At 42.7% G+C, this 18,963-nt stretch overlaps 1 protein-coding gene across 2 annotated transcripts in view; it reads left to right on the forward strand.

The window, feature by feature from the left end:
• The window catches only part of LOC130904786 (mitochondrial import receptor subunit TOM70-like), a 28,633-nt gene extending 13,583 nt beyond the window's left edge, over positions 1-15,050 (forward strand). For both annotated transcript variants that reach the window (XM_057817805.1, XM_057817814.1), the window contains exons 7-12: positions 870-1,004; positions 1,080-1,187; positions 1,258-1,368; positions 1,434-1,531; positions 3,269-3,394; positions 14,435-15,050. In XM_057817805.1, the coding sequence (XP_057673788.1) occupies positions 870-1,004; positions 1,080-1,187; positions 1,258-1,368; positions 1,434-1,531; positions 3,269-3,394; positions 14,435-14,576 (720 nt within the window). In that variant the 3' untranslated portion in view covers positions 14,577-15,050. The remainder of the gene's footprint in view (positions 1-869; positions 1,005-1,079; positions 1,188-1,257; positions 1,369-1,433; positions 1,532-3,268; positions 3,395-14,434) is intronic.
• The last annotated feature ends 3,913 nt before the right edge of the window (positions 15,051-18,963 follow it).

Here is an 18,963-nt window from a genome sequence, read left to right on the forward strand (position 1 = left end):
TTTGGCCAATATCCACCGGTGAATGGGAACCTTTTGAAACCCCCAAAAGGCGCACACGCCTCTCCCTAGTACAGCAAGATTTTTCTGCAGCCGTTTGGCTGGCGTGATGCGAAAAATAAACGTATTAATCCGCAAAATCAGCTGAATCCTTAGTCCTTCTCATACAACAGTACGGCTGTATAGTGAAGAGGACTCCTCCCTCCGTAAACGTCACAGTGTCCTCTTCCTCAATGCAAGACCGAAGCCGGAAGTATGTCATTTTCGAAGCACAGGATTCAAAAAATTTTCACACATCCAAGTGGTCCATTTCATTTAGGAGCATAAAATACCGCGTGTATTATGAAATAAACATGCTTTTTTCTGTCACAGGCACTTTAACTTGTTCTTCTCTCGTGGTAGAAATCATTAGAGTCCTCTTTAGCAATTAAATACCTATAGTGCCTCATGAACACAGCAAGCGGCTCGCTAGAATAGCAACTTCGTCGAAGCAAAATGTGACTATTTATTGACGTATAACAAAGAAATGGTTAGCCTTAAATTCTTCATCTGTATTATCATTAAACATCTTCCTCTTGTCAGCCTTTACTGGTGATTCGCTCGCCTTCTCACAAACGATTCCTTGGGAATGCTAACACTATGAGGGTGCCTTTGACAGTCAACGATAAACACGCACTGCTACACTTGATAACTCAAGAGTGTTGTTGAATAATGGCACACTTCTGCTAGTAGGCAGAGACACTAAATCTACCCAAAGCCCCAAGATCTAAGCATTGTGGCATTCCAGGCTTATAAAGCGCTGGGTCAAATCCTATTTAAAATGCTTCCTCATACACCTGCTCATTCATTTTCTTGTCCATTGTTGTTTGCAGCTGCGAGCCAATGCCCTCATTAAGCGTGGGAGCATGTACATGGAGCAGATGCAACCGTTGCTTGCCACACAGGACTTCAACATGGCAGCAGAGATCGACACACGCAATCCCGATGTGTACCATCACAGGGGGCTGGTAGGAGCAAGCAGCTTTTCATTCCGCTGGAAATCTCTCCGAAAGGTGATGTACTGCGGTTCTATTTACTCTCAGCTTGACCTCAAGTTGGGCAATATAGATGAATCTGTAGAAGACTTTGATAAATGCATCCTGCTAAGATGGGACTTTGCTCTCGACCATGCGCTCAGGTGCTTCGCTCTGGTGAGTTTTAATGATCATCCATCACATTTGTTGATTATTTTGGGTTAAAAGCGACAACTGTGTTCTCCAGTACACACAAGCATTGAACAACAACCCATCACAACAGATAGTCTTGGATGGATTCGAGGACATTATCAGAAGGTTTCCCAAGTGTGCCGAGGGCTACACACTATACGCTTGGGTAGGAATGTGTATTCATTCTTATTGTGACATCTAAACTTTAACATTCTCGGTTGTCTTTCCCAGGTTTTAACCGCTGAGCAACAGTACGAAAAGGCAGACGAGATGTACGACAAGTGTATTGAACTGGAACCAGACAACGCCACCAAATATGTCTACAAAGGGTAAGGGTGACACTCTTAAAGGGATCCCCGACAAGTAATTCTTAAAAGATAAATGTTAGTATTAGTTAAAATATTTTGATATTAAAACCCATCTTAATGTTTTCGTTTTAATAAAATTTGTAAAATTATTTTAAGTGATAGGTCGCCATTCTTGTTGACGTCACAGTGCGGTGATGTCACTGGGCCCGCTGCCGAACTTCCAGCGTGTCACTCGTTAGCTACCCCAACATGTTGTCGGTTCTGCCCTTCCAATTTGAACCGGAGCGGAAAAGCGAAAAGCAGGACCGCACTTTCGGTCGTTCATAAGACGAGCAGCAAAGGTAAAATGCAGACCAGGAAATACCTGATAAGACAACAGTTGGGCAAAACTGTTGATGTACTCGCGGCAAGTGTGTCTCAATGACAACGGAGCGAGAGAGTATGCTGTTGAGAACTCCGTTTTTTGTTAGCAGATTATCAAGGTGAGCTATTGCGTGATCAAACTTATTCCAATATAATTATGTCGATTGTTAGCACCCAGAACTTTCGTGTGCTTTACATACTGGCCAAAAGTTTGAACACACCTCGTCATTCGTGCCTTTTTATTTTCATGACTATTGACATTATAAACTCTCACTGAAGGTAATAAAACTATGAATGCACATGTGTGATAGTCAAGATCGGAGTCGTGTCGTGGCTGACTGTCTTCATTAAATTCGCCATCTGGATCGAGTGTCCTCCATGTCTTGTACATCCAACTCACGTTTAGCTACGTAAGGGTGGTCCATAATAAGTGCTCGGCGAGCATTAGCTGTATCGCTGCATCGGACGTGCCTCGATCAGTTTGAGTGGCAACATCACTCACATTAGGTGAATACTGAACAGACACACTTACTGCCTGATTAACTGAAAGTAGAGGTGAATTATTATTTGTGACTAACGGTACGCTGTGGCGACAGGAGCGGCTCGCCTGCTTAACAGAGAGGCCAGCAGGTTGTCTTTGTCGCTTTATTGCGCGCATTTCACTTGCTATCCGAGCGTGTTGAGGCTTGTTGTGAGGGAAAATCGAACAGCATTTGATTTTAGTCTCCTTTTATATCCAGGCACTCCGGTGAGCTCTTTCATAAGTTGTCGTCGACTAAAAGCTTCGAATGCGGTAGGAGAAAAATGGCGAGAACAAACCCTTGGGTCTTTTGGAAGTTTTGTCAGTCTACAGATATTTTCCCAAACCATTCTCCTCTTCTTGTCAATAGGAAAACTGTGGAGACTCACATCTCTCCCCCTGTTACTATTTGACTGGAAATTGCATCCAAAAGCAGCACATCGTGGCATTTTGCCTACAGAGTTTAGGCAGCAATACACAATTGAAAACGTCCCAATTACGTCATCACATCAAGCCCGCAAAACATGGCGCCAACTATCGGTCAAAATATGCACTAAATATGAAAAAATACTGCCATTTATGTTAATATTTTATGTGTTTCAAACAACATATTTCAGTACAAGAGAAAAATTGTGGTTTATTAGAGCCTACATGTCTTTAAGATCGAGGATCCCTTTAAGCAGTTGCAAAGGCTTGGATTAAGTACCACACATGCACATATCGAGACCTTATAATGTCAAGCAATAACCGATATGAGGATTTTTGCCTTTCACATTGTAACTTGAATGTGGAAAGTGTCAGCTGAAAAGATGTTATGGTACTTTTAAAAGGATGTTAAACGTATGCGCTAGTTCTTGGTCCCCGTTTTGTTGCAGATTATTACAGCTCCAGTGGAAACGAAGCCTGTCTGACTTGGGCCTGGACCTCATCAACAAAGCCATTGAAATTGACAACAAATGTGACTTTGCATACGAAGCAATAGGAACAATCGAATTTCTTAGGTAAGGACACAACTGTCTGGATGGATTTTTACCTCCAACCGTTGGTGAAACCAACAGAAAGGGGTTATTTATTCGGTTCTGTGTGCATGTTTGTTTGTATGTTTGTGTTCAAGATAACTGAAGGATAAATAAAGATAAACTTGCAGGATATGTTGGTAATAAGAAACAAAAAAGGTGATAACATTTTGGAGTAATGAGGTCAAGGGTCACAAAGGTTTGAAAAAGAATTTTGCGATAACCTAGAATGAAAAAAGGAATGATCAAACTTGATCAAGCTTATGTTTGTAACATGAAACTGAAGCGGCTATTACATCTTGGGGTAGTGAGAATTTGTCTGCTTAGGTCGGGGGTCGCAGCTCTAGGGGCGCGTGCAGCTCTTTTGCACTGCCCAAGTGGCTTTCTGTATCTTTTTTAAAAATTCTTGAAAATGGAGAATGATGGGAGAGGGAAATGTATTTTTTTTGTTTTACTAGGAGGAGTAGTAGGTTTTTGTAGGAGGACCAAAATGACAAAAACATTTTTTTCCAATTCATTAATGTCATATGGAAGTTAAACATTAAAGGGCAGCTGAAGAGCTTTTCCGATTTTGGTGTAATTTTACGAAAATAAACTATGGAAGAGTTCGTCAAAATAACCATGTCATGATTAACGCGACACTCAGACGATAATTTGTGTTGTTTTTTTATTTATTTTTTTTCCCCAATTTTTTTTGCACTCCGATCAGTGTCCCTTACCAACATGGCCGTATTACGGACTGGGCCAGTGGGGCCGGCGCCCAGGGGCCCAAGGATCCAGGGGGCCGGGGGTGGAAATGACAGTGTGTGATTTGGGACAGGAAAGGTGTTCTGTGATACGGATGTAAAACTCACCCTGAAATCTTTGTCAGGTACTCGCTGGAGTTCCAGAGCTGAATCAACAAAGGCTCTTTGGAAAGATTATGCACAATTGAGAGAGGCATTGAACAATATTTCCAAAGATTCACAGGAGAAACGTGAAACTAGGAGTGAGGCCTCCCCACTCTGTGGCAAGCTGGACACCTTAGAGATAGCTTTCATGGCCCACTTTTGGGATACAATACTGAAGCGGTTCCAAGCCACGAACCTGCAGTTGCAGAAACATGACCTTGACATCCAAATAGCTGCACAGCTTCTCCTTTCACTTCATGACTTTGTGGCAGCATAGAGAGACAAGCTTTAAATGCTACTGATTCAGTCTCCCAAGTCTACAGACAATACCTCCAATGTACAAAGAAGCGCAAATGTATGGCTGATGAAAGTGTAGAGCCAGGTGTTGGAAAAGAAAAGTTTCGAACTGAAACGTTCAATTTTCTAATTGACAAACTTGTGTCCTGTCTTACCATCAATTAACTGCATACACACACTTGACCAATCTTTTTCATGTTCTTTTCATGCCTAATAATATGTCCAAGAGTGAGCTCACTTTGAGGGGCCAAATCTCTTGCTGCAGCATATCCCACTGATCTGACCATCAGCTTGCCAGATGAACTTGTTCAGTACAAATCATTCATCATTCATTTCAGAGGAACAAAAGTGTCCAAATGCTAAACACCATGGTAAATTTGGATTTATAGTCCACGTTCTCAAACGTTTACATAGCAGTCAGACTATTTTTGAACCCTGCCAATAACAAACTGTGAAGGGGAACGGTCATTCTCCAGACTGACTCGAATTAAAAATGAGCTCAGGATGAAAATGTGCCAAAATCGGTTGAATTCACTCTCCCTTCTTGCAATAGAATCAGAGTTTGTTCGACAGCTCAACTTTGATGAGTTAGTGGACGACTTTGCGAGAAGGACGAGCAGGAAGAAACTTTTGTAGGATCCGTAGGTACGGTAGGTTGGCGGGGGGGGCTTGCAAACTTTTGGCCCTGGGGCCATGACCCCCATAATCCGGCCCTGCTTACCAAACCCGGAAGTGTGACGTAAGCAACAGAAGGCTATCCACAGCGAGCGTAGCAGCAGCAGCAGCAACAATATCAGTGATATTTCCACTGAAAGTATTCATTCAGGATCGCTCTTTCGAACTATGGCAAAGGCTTCCAGGAAAGATGATGTACAGTTAATGCCTACATGTTTGAACCTGAGGCGTCATATGACGACGATTTACTTGACACAGCAGACGTTGTGATGATGCTGATTGATAGCTCAACACTTCACCAACGGGAGAGTTGTAAGCCTATATCCAGCCGCATGATTTTTCTTTAAGCCTTTCTTTCACTAGTCATTCTGTGATATACCGTATTGGCCCGAATATAAGACGACCCCCTCTTTTTCAAGACTCAAGTTTGAAAAAAGACTTTTTGAACACTAAATTAATTTTTTATACAGAAAAAAATTACAGTATATCTGAAACATGATTAGAACAATATATTTGAGAGAAAAAGCATATTATTTTGCCTGATTCAAATCTTAATATCTGAACATTTAAAAATGTAAACTACAGTGCAATCACATTCGTAAATGAATGGCTTCTGATTTTTGAAATGTAAATAAACTAGGGCTGTCAAAATTATCGCGTTAACGGGCGGTAATTTTGTTAATTAATTACGTTAAAATATTGGACGCAATTAACACACATGCCCCGCTCAGATTAAAATGACAGCAGAGTAATGTCTGTTTGTTACTTGTTTTTTGTGGTTTGGCGCCCTCTGCTGGTGCTTGGGTCCAAATGATTTTATGGGTTTGGGGAGTTAGCATGGTGTAATGACATCAACAATGGCGAGCTACTAGTTTATTTTTTTTATTAAAAATTTTACAGATTTTAATGAAACGGAAACATTAAGAGAGGTTTTAATATGAAATTTCTCAAACTTGTACTAACATTTATCTTTTAAGAACTACAAGTTTTTCTATCTGTGGATCGCTTTAAGAGAATGTTAGTAATGTTAATGCCATCTTGTTGATTTTTATAATAAATACAGTACTTATGTACCATATGTTGAATGTGTATATCCGTCTTGTGTCTTATCTTTTCATTCCAACAATAATTTACAGAAAAATATGGCATAATTTATAGATGGTTTGAATTGCGATTAATTACGATTAAAAATTTAAATCGTTAGACAGCCCTAAAATAAACCAAAATTGCAAGTGAAGTAACTTATTCTATTGGTATGTAAAATATTGTAAATATATGACATTCTGAAACAATATTCAATAGGCTACAATAATAACAATGACAACAAATTTATGTTGAATCAGCATCAGCTTTCACTGTCAGATTGTGACACAAGATGGAAAGCTAAGCTATGCCAAGCAAACAACCGCAAACATCAAAGAACATAAATGTAGTAAGCAGCACAAAGTTAGGATAGCAAGGGACTAGTGCAACATTACCATACCATCATCTTCCGCTTGCTCTGAGGTCGGGTCGCGGGGGCAGCAGCTTTAGCAGGGAAGCCCAGACTTCCCTCTCCTCAGCCACTTCAACCAGCTCCTACGGCGGGATCCCAAGGCGTTCCCAGGCCCGCCGAGAGACATAGTCTCTCCAGTGTGTCCTGGGTCGTCCCCGGGGCCTCCCGCCGGTGGGACATACCCGAAACACCTTGCCGGAGAGGCGTCCAGGAGGCATCCGAACCAGTTGCTCAAACCATCTAAGCTGGTTCCTCTCAACGCGGAGGAGTAGCGGCTCAACGCCGAGTCCCTCCCGGATGACCGAGCTTCTCACCCTGTCTCTAATGGAGAGCCCGGACACCCTGCTGAGAAAACTCATTTCGGCCGTTTGCATCCTGGATCTTCTTTCAGTCACGACCCACAGCTTGTGACCATAGGTGATGGTAGGAACGTAGATCGACTGGTAAATCGAGAGCTTCACCTTTCGGCTCAGCTCTTTCTTCACTAGGGACAGGTGCAGAGTCCGCATTACTACAGACGCTGCACCGATCCACCTGTCGATCTCGCGCTCCCTCCCACCCTCACACGTGAACAAGACCCCAAAGAACTCCTCCACTTGAGGCGGGATCTCATCCCCGACCCGGAGAGCACAATCCACCCTTTTCCGACTGAGGACCATGGTCTCGGATTTGGAGGTGCTAATCTTCATCCCAACCGCTTCACACTCTGTGAGAGTTGGAGGTCATGGCCTGATGAAGCCAACAGCACCACATAAAGCAGAGATGCAACGCTATGGTCACCAAACCGGACCCCCGCAACGCTTCGGGTGCGCCTAGAAATTCTGTCCATAAAATTTATGAAGAGAATCGGTGACAAAAGGGCAGCCTTGACGGAGTCCAACCCTCACTGGAAATGAATTTGACTTACTGCCGGGAATGCGGACCAAACTGACACCGGTCGTACAGGAACAGAGCAGCCCTTAACAAGGGGCTCGGTACCCCGTACTCCCGGAGCACCCCCCACAGTACTCCCTGAGGCACACTGTCGACGGCCTTCTCCAGATCCACAAAACACATGTAGATTGATTGGGCGAACTCCCATGCACCCTCGAGGACCCTGCCGAGGGTGTAGAGCTGGTCCACTGTTCCACGGCCGGGACGAAAACCACACTGCTCCTCCTGAATCCAAGATTCGACTTCCCGACGGACCCTCCTCTCCAGCACCCCTGAATAGACTTAACCGGAGAGGCTGAGGAGTCCCTCTATAATTGGAACACACCCTCCGGTCACCCTTCTTAAAAAGGGGGACCACCACCCCGGTCTGCCAATCCAGAGGCATTGTGCCCGATGTCCACGCGATGTTGTAGAGGCGTGTCAGCCACAACAGCCCCACAACATTCAGAGCCTTAAGGAACTCCGGGCGGATCTCATCGACCCCAGGGGCCTTGCCACCGAAGAGTTTTCCAACCACCTCAGTGACTTCAACCCCAGAGATTGGAGAGCCCCCCTCGGAGTCCCCAGACTTTGGTCTCTCAAAGGAAGGCGTGTCGGTGGAATTGAGGAGGTCTTCGACGTATTCTCCCCACCGACTCATGACGTCCCGAGTCGAGGTCAGCAGTACCCCATCTTCACTATACACAGTGTTAATAGTGCACTGCTTTCCACTCCTCAGACGCCGGATGGTGGACCAGAATTTCTTCGAAGCCGTCCAGCAGTCGTTTTCCATGGCCTCGCCAAACACCTCCCATGTCAGAGTTTTTTGCCTCTGCGACTGGCGAAGCTGCAGTCCGTTTGGCCAGCCGATGCCTGTCAGCTGCCTCCGGTGTCCCACAGGCCAAAAAGGCTCAGTAGGCCTCCTCCTTCATCTTGACGGCATCAGTTACCTCTGGTGTCCACCAGCGGGTTTGGGGATTGCTGCTACGACAGACACCAACTACCTTACGGCCACAGCGCCGATCGGCCGCCTCAACAATGGAGGTGCGGGACATGGCCCACTCGGACTCAATGTCCCCCACCTCCCCAGCGACAAGGGAGAAGTTCTGCCATAGGTAGGTGTTGAAGCTCTTTCTGACAGGGGATTCTGCCAGGCGTTCCCAGCATAACCTCACAATGCGTTTGGGCCTGCCAGGGCTGGCCAGCAACTTCCCCCGCCATCGGAGCCAACGCACCACAAGGTGGTGATCAGTTGACAGCTCCGCCCCTCTCTTCACCCGAGTGTCCAAAACAAGTCCAATGACACGATTACAAAGTCAATCATCAAACTGCGGCTTAGGGTGTCCTGGTGCCAAGTGCACATGTGGACACCCCTATGTTTGAACATGGTGTTCGCAATGGACAAACAGTGACGAGCTCAGAAGTCCAATAACAATACCACTCGGGTTTTGACTAGGGGGGGCCATTCCTAATCACGCCCCTTCAGGTCTCACTGTCATTGCCCACGTCAGCGTTGAAGTCCCCCAGAAGGACGAGGGAGTCCCCAGCGGGGTCACTCTCCAGTACACACTCCAAAGACTCCAAAAAGGGTTCTGTTCGGTGCATAGGCACAAACGGCAGTCAGAACCCGTCCCCCCACCCGAAGGCGGAGTGAGTCTACCCTCTCGCCAACAAGCTCCAAGCCGGGGTGCAATAAGTATGCCCATCCCCGCACGATTTCCGGAGATGGTGCTTTCAGTGTTTTCTACTGGTAGCCAGGCCACAGGCTAGCGCTAGCGGCTAACACTAGTGGCTACAAATGAACACAATGGAGTCGGATAGCGGCTCTATCCATGTCAAAACGGCTGAACTTAATGAGTGGATTGGGCACGGACTGCATCTAGCAATTACTATGTCGCGTTATTTTGTATCTGTCTGTGATTTCTCTGATAGCTTTTGTGATGGTAAAGCATTCAGCATAAAGTACAATCCAAGGGTGAATTTTATAATTTGACCGATTAATGGCCCCAGCTATTTTTCTGTATGTGCTTGTTTTAGTCTGTGTCATTACAGCCATCATAAAATCTTTGTTTCAAATGTTTCATTTGCAGAAGATCAATATAGCTGTAATGTGTGTGTGTCTGTTTGGGGGTTCATGTGTGCGTGTTTGTATTAAAAAATGCACTGGGGGAAAAAACCTGAAACCATGAAGTAAACACTTGTGTTGAGTAATTATGTCACAGCAGCCATTAACATTAAGTTGTCTTTTTGAAGTGACCCTTCAAAAGTTCAAGCTGCATGTCATTTGTGTTACAATGACATGTTTGCACAGGCATATTGATTTTGACAATGTACATTGTCACAAGCCATACATTACGCTGTTATAAATGTTCATACTTCTTAATTCTTAGTTCATAATTCTTATTGTGTACAATACATTTTTATATACTTAATGTTTAGACTGCATGTACAATTGTTAAATAAATCAACGAGAAACGGTTAATCTGTTTTTCATGCATTGATTCAGATTTTCAAATTATATAACAGTCCGCTTGGGCAAATTTATCGTCATTTATCGTTATCGAGGTAAATCTGCTCAATTTACCGTGATACGTGCTTAAGGCCATATCGCCCACACCTACCTCCAGGTAATGCAACAAAGTAAAAAATGATAATGGCAAAAGACTGAGAAGCCGTTTAGAGTGGAAAAAATGTATTTACACTTTTGTTCCGTAGCACTTAGTGTCTTCTCCAAAGATAAATTTATATAATTATTAAAGTATGAAGGTAACTAGATTTTTCTTTTAAAAAATGGGTGGAGCCTATCGATGGTTAATTTATGAGGCAGGCAGTAGGATTTCCCCTTGTTTATCAACAGAAGTGCATCAAATTTTAGAATTACAAAAAGCCAGTAAGGGTCTACTTACGTCTTTGCAAAATTAAGGTTGTATTGTTGTAGGATTTCAAAGCTGTCGTCGTTGAAATGATGAAAACAAAGGGCCGATCGGGGAGCTGTTTGCATGATCACAAAAACGATCCAAATCTTTGCAGTAGACGTTTTTATGGGCCACTCCTAGAGTCTGGAACCTTCGTGTGAGCAATTTATCGCTACACATGGAGATGACATGACGAATCTCGCGAGTAAAACCCAGAAAATGTTTGCAATATATGGCGAGGATAGCGTGGTGCTATACTTTCGTGTTAAGAGCGCTAGCGCAGTCAAGGCCCCCTGGCAGTTTCGTCATCAGGTAGCGGTCGGCAGCGAGGCGCGTCCCTCGTCGCTAAGGTGTTGCTATGGCTGTAACTCAAAAACTACAGGGTCATTTGATTTTTTTTGTAATATGAGTTTTGAGACAGCGAATGATACATTTAATACAATTCAACTGAGTAAAACGCTCAAGAACGAAATCCCAAAAACTCTTCAGCTGCCTTTTAAGTGGCATCATACAACAGAGTACTTGTAGTCACGTGGTGCGTCATTCTGTATAGAATGCATTGCAGGGAAAATAAACGTTTAATCATGAATGCTCATGATGTATTTGTAGCCAACTTAGTCATTTTGATCGTAGGCTAGTATAGCTAATATAGATACATACGGTATGTGTTGCCTTAATTATCAGGCTTTTAATTTCTTGCGGCTTTAGACATACGTGTTTTTGCTCCAATATGGCTCTTACAACATTTTAGGTTGCCGACACCAATCTCTAAAGGAGGAAGCCTCTTTTGAAGACGGTACACAAGAAAGCCCGCAAACAGTTTGCTGAAGACATGTCAACAAATCACAGGGATTACTGGAACCATATCCTACGGTCTGATGAGACGGGCGGGCTTTCTTGTGTACCGTCTTCAGAAGAGGCTTCTTCCTGGGGTGATAGCCATTCACACCAATTTGATGTAGAGTGCGGCGTATGGTCTGAGCACTAACAGGGTGACCCCCCCCACCTCTTTAATCTCTGCAGCAATGCTGACAGCACCCCTGTAACGAGCAACATGACATTTTGGAGGGAAAATGACAAGCAGTACTCAATTTGGACATTCAGGGATGTATGTTTTTTCAGAGGGGTGTACTCTTGTTGCCAGGGTTTTGGATATTAATTAGTGATGCACGATAATGCATTTTTCAACCGAAACCGATAACCGATAATTTCCTCCTCGTTCCAACCGATAACCGATAATGTCAAGCCGATAATTCTATTAAAATATTTATGTAAAATTTTAAAGTATACACAAAAGAAAATATTACTGTGCAAAAATATAATTTGTTGCTCTTTTTTTCAACATAAAGTATGAACAAGTCGTCAATTCAAACATCTAAATAATGACAGATTGTCTGACATTGTGTAATGGAAAATCTTTGGCAACAATTACTTACAGAGTAAATACCTAAGTTGCACAAAAATGCGTTTAAAAGTAAGCCATTCCTAACATATATAACATTAATCCGCTGCAAAACACACCTCCTTAAAACTAGTCAGTTTTAAGTGTAAATCTATTGGCAGTAAGTGAAATTATCTGCCATCGCTTCAAGTGTATTTCTCTCAGATTTCTTGAAAGAAAAATAGCTAGCTGAAAATAATCTTAACAGCCTTGTTTTAAGCAAAACATTATTATACTTAATCCTAAAAAAAAAAAAAAAAAACTCGAAGAAGGAAAGATTTTGAATAATATTTGTGGCTACAGAATATTGATTTAAGAATTAGATTATCTACTGTGACTGTAACTGAGCAGAGAAATAAGTTAAATAATTTGAAAAGTGATTGCTAATGTTATATGCTTTGTTGCACACTGTGAAAATGATTACCTCAAAAGAGCGAGATGTCATTTACCCATTCTGCAGCGCTTTGTTTACATTTGCGGCTTTCACGACATTTGCGTTACAGCAGCTAAACTGCTACACGGCAGTACTATTTGGACGGAGTTGGAGCTCGCATCCGCGTGCGTGTTGTTTTGTGCCTGAGTTTTATTAAGCCGAAAATAAAGGCAGCGTTACAAAGTCATCTGACCGCTCGTCATTTCACATTCTGAATGCATTATTGACTGGCTGGCTTCGTTTTCTCCATGTTTAAATTATCTTATAACCACTGTGCCGTCATGATAAGCTTGCTTACCGGACATCACTTTTTCATGAAGAATGGTGGTCGTATAAACTGCATTATTTTGTTTTATCCAGGGCTGTGGTTCTCGGGTCATTAAGGTAAAAAAAAAAAAAACTGTGTCTCGCCTCGGCGGCGGCGGCAGCTACGTTCGTACCGGATAATCCGCCCGTCCCGGCCGGTTTGCCGCGGCGTATTCGGGTCCTGGCTCTGCTCGCACGCCGTGGGGGAACGCTCGAGAAACCGGGGTGTTCGCCGGAGGTCCAGAGGTCGGGGAACCGTGCTCGGCCCGCCCCGCCTATGGCGAGGCGGCGGCGGCCTGCCGGACTGACCAGAGCGGCGGGCTCCGTCGGAAGACGGCTACTTGCCGACTATCGGTCTCAAGTAGTGCCGGTGTTTAGCCTGAGATGCGAATTTACCACCCGCCTTGGGCTGCATTCCCAAACAGCCCGACTCTGTATCGTCACAAGCCCTGTAGTGTTTACAATAGCTTTAGCATTCCTGCTAGCAGCAGCCTCGTATTTGTTCCAAAATTCTTTGTGATGCAGTTTTAAATGGCTGCTGGGTTAGTGGTTTTGAATGAGGACGCGTTCTTTCTGCCTCGTGGAACTTCTACGGTACATGTTTCGCAGATGGCGAGAGCGTCGTTTTTTTAGTAACAGCCGCCATAATATTCAACTACTGTACTTCTTGTCTTGTAACTCCGCTTCCTCAACCCCTCCTCCCTCAGGGACTTCAGAGAGGGGAGGGGTTGAGGAGGCGGCGTGCTGAATTCTTCGGTTGCGCACATTTGGAGGCAAAATCAAGTATATAATTATCGGATTGCATTATCGGTTGAATTTTTTTATTATCTGGATTATCTGTGTGACTTCATAATTGCCATTATCGGCCGATAATTATCGGTGACCGATATTATCGTGTATCTTTAATATTAATGGCTCGTATTTTGAGGGGAAAATAAATTCACTCTATTATATAAGCTGCACACAGACTACTTTTCATTGTGTCAAAGTGTCATTTTGTCAGTGTTGTCCCATGAAAAGGTACTTAAATATCTGCAGAAATGCGAGGGGTGTGCTCAGTTTTGTGATACACTGTATATGCTAGTCCGCATTTTAACACTTGCTGCTATTGACAGTCAATCAATTTGAACTCGGAGGATAGCAGTAAATAATCATGTTTCAGTGCCACTGAGTTGATGGACACTGAAGTATTATTTTTTAAATTTAAAAAAAAAAAAAGTTTTTGATTTAAAAAAAAAATCAAAATAATACAATCTTTTTAATGGAACTTTTTTTCCATTAGAAAAACATGATCATTCACATGCCTCCAAGTCCAAATGGATTCGATGTGTATTTATATATGAATTAACATTAAAGCAATTAGAACAGGAGAAAGGTTGGTGATCTGTTTCCTTTGAGTTTTGTAACTGGCAATATGTCAAAATTACAATGTGGTCAATGTAAAAAGTTCATTTTTAGAGCAGATCTATTGTTTGGGATAGACACATCCACCAGTGCACATTCATTTTCAAAATGTTAACAGGATACCAGTATAACAGCCGTGTTCATCCATAAACTGCCAAAATGGGTTGACAGTCTGATCCTAGCACACATAAAATACAAATTGTCTTCTGACCCACTTTATGTTGACATGAAATAACTATGCATAACTTCCTTTTTAGTAAAAATCTGGACAAGGCAATCGAAATGTTCAACAAGGTTATCAACTTGACTAAAACGGAGATGGAGATGACCGACATCTACGCAAAGTGCGAAGAAGCGTACGCCCGGATTGAGGTAGCCAGGAAGTACGGCATCAAGTAACTCCTCCGCCAAATTGAGGGATGCTTGTTCTCCAATTGCCAATGTGTTAAGCTTTGCACCCATTTGTTCAAGCAAGGGGAAAAAAAAGATGTTATGATGTAAACAAAAAACAAAAAAAGAGCCCCTCTGAAAATATATGTAGCATCGTGTTTACGTTGTATTTGAAAAAGGGTTTGGAATGTTTTTTTTTTTTTCTTTCACAATGTGTCACATGCACAGGAATGACATTGTAAACTTGTACAAATGACAATTACTATGATGACAAGAGGACTTGTGGCTGTTTGTTGACGTTGACAGACTATACTGTGAGAGCAAGTTCATGCATCAAGTACGGTTTCAATATGTACCGATATCAGTTCCAAATTGAAAATTAAAACCATGTAGCCAAATGTGTAGTGTCTGTGTTTGTAATAAGGGGGCTTGATTGATGGGTAATAGGCCTGTATGGGAGAGGCAGGGATTTTTTTTTTTTTTTTTAATATTACATTTTCAACATTTTGTGCAGCATGTACACTTTGTCATGTAAATGCAACGCCTGTGCGGTTTGAATAAGAGAAATACCTTTGCTATCTGGCTGACCCAAACGCCTCCTTTTTATAGCACACACGAGTAAAATCTCTGGTACAGTTTTATTTTCGTTTTTTTGTAAAAGAAAACTGCTTTTAATTACTTTTCACCAGTGGGTGGTTTCTAATTTCAAAATCATTACCTGAGGCTATCTTTTTTCTCTCTCATTTGACAGACTGGCAAAAAACATTAAGAATGGCTTAAAGGGGAACTGAAGAGGTTTTCAGATTTCGCTCTTAAGTGTTTTACTCAGTTGAATTGTATTAAATGCGTCATTCGCTCTCTCAAAAAGTCACTTAAAAAAAAATAATAATAATTGACCGCGTAGTTTTTGAGTTATGGCCATAGCAACACCATAGCAACGAGGGACGCGCCGTCCTGCCGACCCCTACCTCGTGACGTAACTTCCAGGAAGCCTCGCCACCACTCTGAACACGGAAATATAGCACCACGCTATCCTCGCCATATATTGCAAACATTTTCTGGGTTTTACTCGCGGGATTCGTCATGCCATCTCGATGTGTAGCGATATGAATTACTCACAGGAAGACTCGAGACTCTAGGAGTGGGCCAAAAAAAAAAAATACAACCATGTAATCGCATTCTAATAAAAAAAAATCACGATGCTGGACTTACCACTCACTCTCCCGTTCGTGAAGTGTCGAGCTGTCAATTGGCGTCATGACGCCATCTACTGTGTCAAGTAAATCGCCGTCATCTGACGCCTCAGGTTCAAACATGTAGGGATTAATTGTAGTTCATCTTTCCTGGGAGCCTTTGCCATCGGTAGCGTCACGAAAGAGCGATCCTGAATGGTTACCTTTGGTGGAAATATCACTGACATCGTTGTTGCTGCTATGTTAGCTGTGGGTAGTCTTCTGTTGCCTACGTCACACTTCCAGGTTTGCGAAGGGACCATTAACGGAGTGCAAAAAAAATAAAAAAAAACGCAAATTATCCTTACAATTACGTGTTGATAATGTCATGGTTGTTTTGACGAACTTGTCCCAAGTTTATATTCATAAAATTACACCAAAGTCCGGAAAGGTCTTCAGTTCCTCTTTAAGTTTTAAGACAGCCACTTAGATTTTGACTGACAAATTCCTCTGACATTCTTCATCGATACATATGGTGACCAGGGGCGGACTGGGACTAAAAAGCTGCCCTGGACTTTGACTCGGCCCAGCCCCATAACCTTTTTTGGAAAGTATTAACCAGAAAACAAAACGATATATACATGATTAAAAAATATATATCATATCAATTTAACTAAACTTTAAAGTAAAACCATTCATTTTATTAATATTTTGTTATATTTCTTCTGAATTAATATTGCTGCATACGTTGTTTTACAGCTAAAATATTTTTCCTTAGGAGAGTGATAGTAGGACTAGCATACTGTAACTTGACACAATTGCAAATGGACTAGCTGGCACTAACCCTTTAATTGTCATTTATTTCATTTAAAATGTAGTTACCTGGTGGATAACAATTGCCAGTATAGACCCTACCCACCGACGTCACAAAATCACGTGCTCACTGTATGGTTCCGCCCCCTTGTCCGTCATATTGTGTCTGTATTATCAATGGTCTCAATTGATCGAGCAATTTATAATGCATTTCATGGAAGACTCGGTGCTTTCGGATGCCGTAAACTCACTTGATGCGTTGCATAAAAGGCGTTATGTGGAAAAGCTTCAGTTTATCCATTCGCCAGATCCATATTTGATGCCTAAATCGATGTTTTTCGACCCGCTGTCTCCGCCGTATTTGCCTGACATCTGCTAGCTACCCTGATATGTACAACTATCTTGTCCACACAAAGTCAGCCTATTCTCACGAAAGTTTGAAAAACTTTAAGAGCTTGGAGGCTTATAAATACTTCGTTGCTGGTTGGGTGAAACAGGTCCTCGTCCACGAAAATTCGGCAGGAACCTATCTTGTGCTTGGAAAGGTGAGTTACGAAATTTTCAATTCAAAATCTTTTGTTATTGCTAACATCCACTGTTAAGTCTAATGTATTTCATGTCGTTTGTCAATGGAGCTAGGGCTTTTAATGTTTATATGGTTTAGCGATAGCACTCTCACTACATACATACGTGTATGTTGTCGGCGATTAGCCTAGCAATGATCTTAATTGTGGTTGTCAGCCCAAAACCCTCTAAATATATATTAAATGCATCTTACCAGATATAAAATGACTACTACATAATCTGTGGTAATCGTTTGGAGCCCAGTTTTCTCGTCGAATTGCAGCAGCCCATCTCGCTCTCTTCTCTCCGGGTCTCTCGGAATCCGGTAGAACTTCAAGTCTCTCCGTCTTCTCCGTCTTTCTTCTCTGTTATTGCAACCGACTGCCACACACGCCTTCACCATTTTGATTATTAATGTTAACGAGCAGAAAAACACGTCGTAAATAGGAGGAATGTATGTAGCCGTAACAGGTAAACATGATGTGTTGACGGACAATTGGGCGGCACCAGTCAGGAGGAAGGAGTTGTGACGTCACGTGGGTAGGGTCTATACCGAGCAAGTGACCCTCTTCATCCCTTTTTACTTGCCCTGCGCTTGTCTGGGGAACTTCCACCAGCTTATCATTACACCCTCTTCTTTTCTCTCTCCCTGCACCGGCTGCACGTCAGAGCGGCTCCCGTTCCCCCTCTCACCATTGCCGGGGGCTGAGCTGCTGTTACCCGACGTGGCCGTTGTATGGACTGCTGCTTGCGAAAATATTTGTCAACTTGTGACATTTTAATGCTTCGCTCTCCAGTTTATTTTTTTTCTCCCTAACCTTCTCCGCGCCACCCTTCTCTTTTCTTTTTATGCCACCACCATGTGCATTGACGCTCGTCGCTAGTTTGCTTCCACAAAGAACCAATGAAGGCTACTTTGTGCTTTCTTCGTTCTTCTATCAGACTGGCGATGAACAGCATGCGAACTGATGCCACCTGTCGGATTGGATGCGAACTGTAGATAATCAGAGGCTAGGGGGGATAAAAACAGTGATGTGTAATGAATGGCGCCCGCCGGCCTTCCAGGGCACCGGCCTTTCTGTGATCCTCCAGAACCCACAGATTACCAGTTCGCCCCTGATGGTGACCAAAGTGAAATAGAATTTAAATTTGAATAAAGTAATGATTCTTGGAAAGAGATGTGGTGCTTTCTTTTTTTTTTTTAACTATCAGGTCGTTTTTCAGTGGGATGTACAGTGGGGCAAATACAGTGCCCTCCATAATTATTGGATTTATAATAATTATGTGTTTTTTAGCTTCTAATATTTTTTCTTCTTCTAAATAATATGGGACCTTAATGGAAAAAAAGAAATCAAACCTTCAATACATGTGCATTTATTCAGTGGGGAAAAATCTCACATAAAGAAATAATTATTTGACATCAAATAATGTGTGTCACAATTATTCGCACCCCTGGTGGTAATACTTTGTACAACCCCCTTTTGCCAACAAAACAGCACCTAATCTTCTCCTATAATGTTTCACAAGATGGGAAAAGACAGAAAGAGGGATCTTCAGCCATTCCTCTTTGCAGAATCTCTCTAAATTATCCAGAGACCTGGGTCCTCTCATCTGTTCTCCTCTTCAGCTCATCCCACAGGTTTTCAATGGGGTTGAGGTCTGGGGACGGAGATGGCCATGGGAGGAGCTTGATTTTGTGTCTGTTGAACCATTTCTGTGTAGATTTGGCCATATGTTTAGGGTCATTTTCTTGCTGAAAGACCCATCTAGGCATGTGCCGGTTACCGGTTTCAAGGTTTACTGTGGTATGAAAACGTCACGGTTTCAAAGCCACTAGAATGTTCCGT

This window comes from Corythoichthys intestinalis, chromosome 2 (genome assembly GCF_030265065.1).
Source record: "Corythoichthys intestinalis isolate RoL2023-P3 chromosome 2, ASM3026506v1, whole genome shotgun sequence".
Lineage (NCBI taxonomy): Eukaryota > Metazoa > Chordata > Actinopteri > Syngnathiformes > Syngnathidae > Corythoichthys > Corythoichthys intestinalis.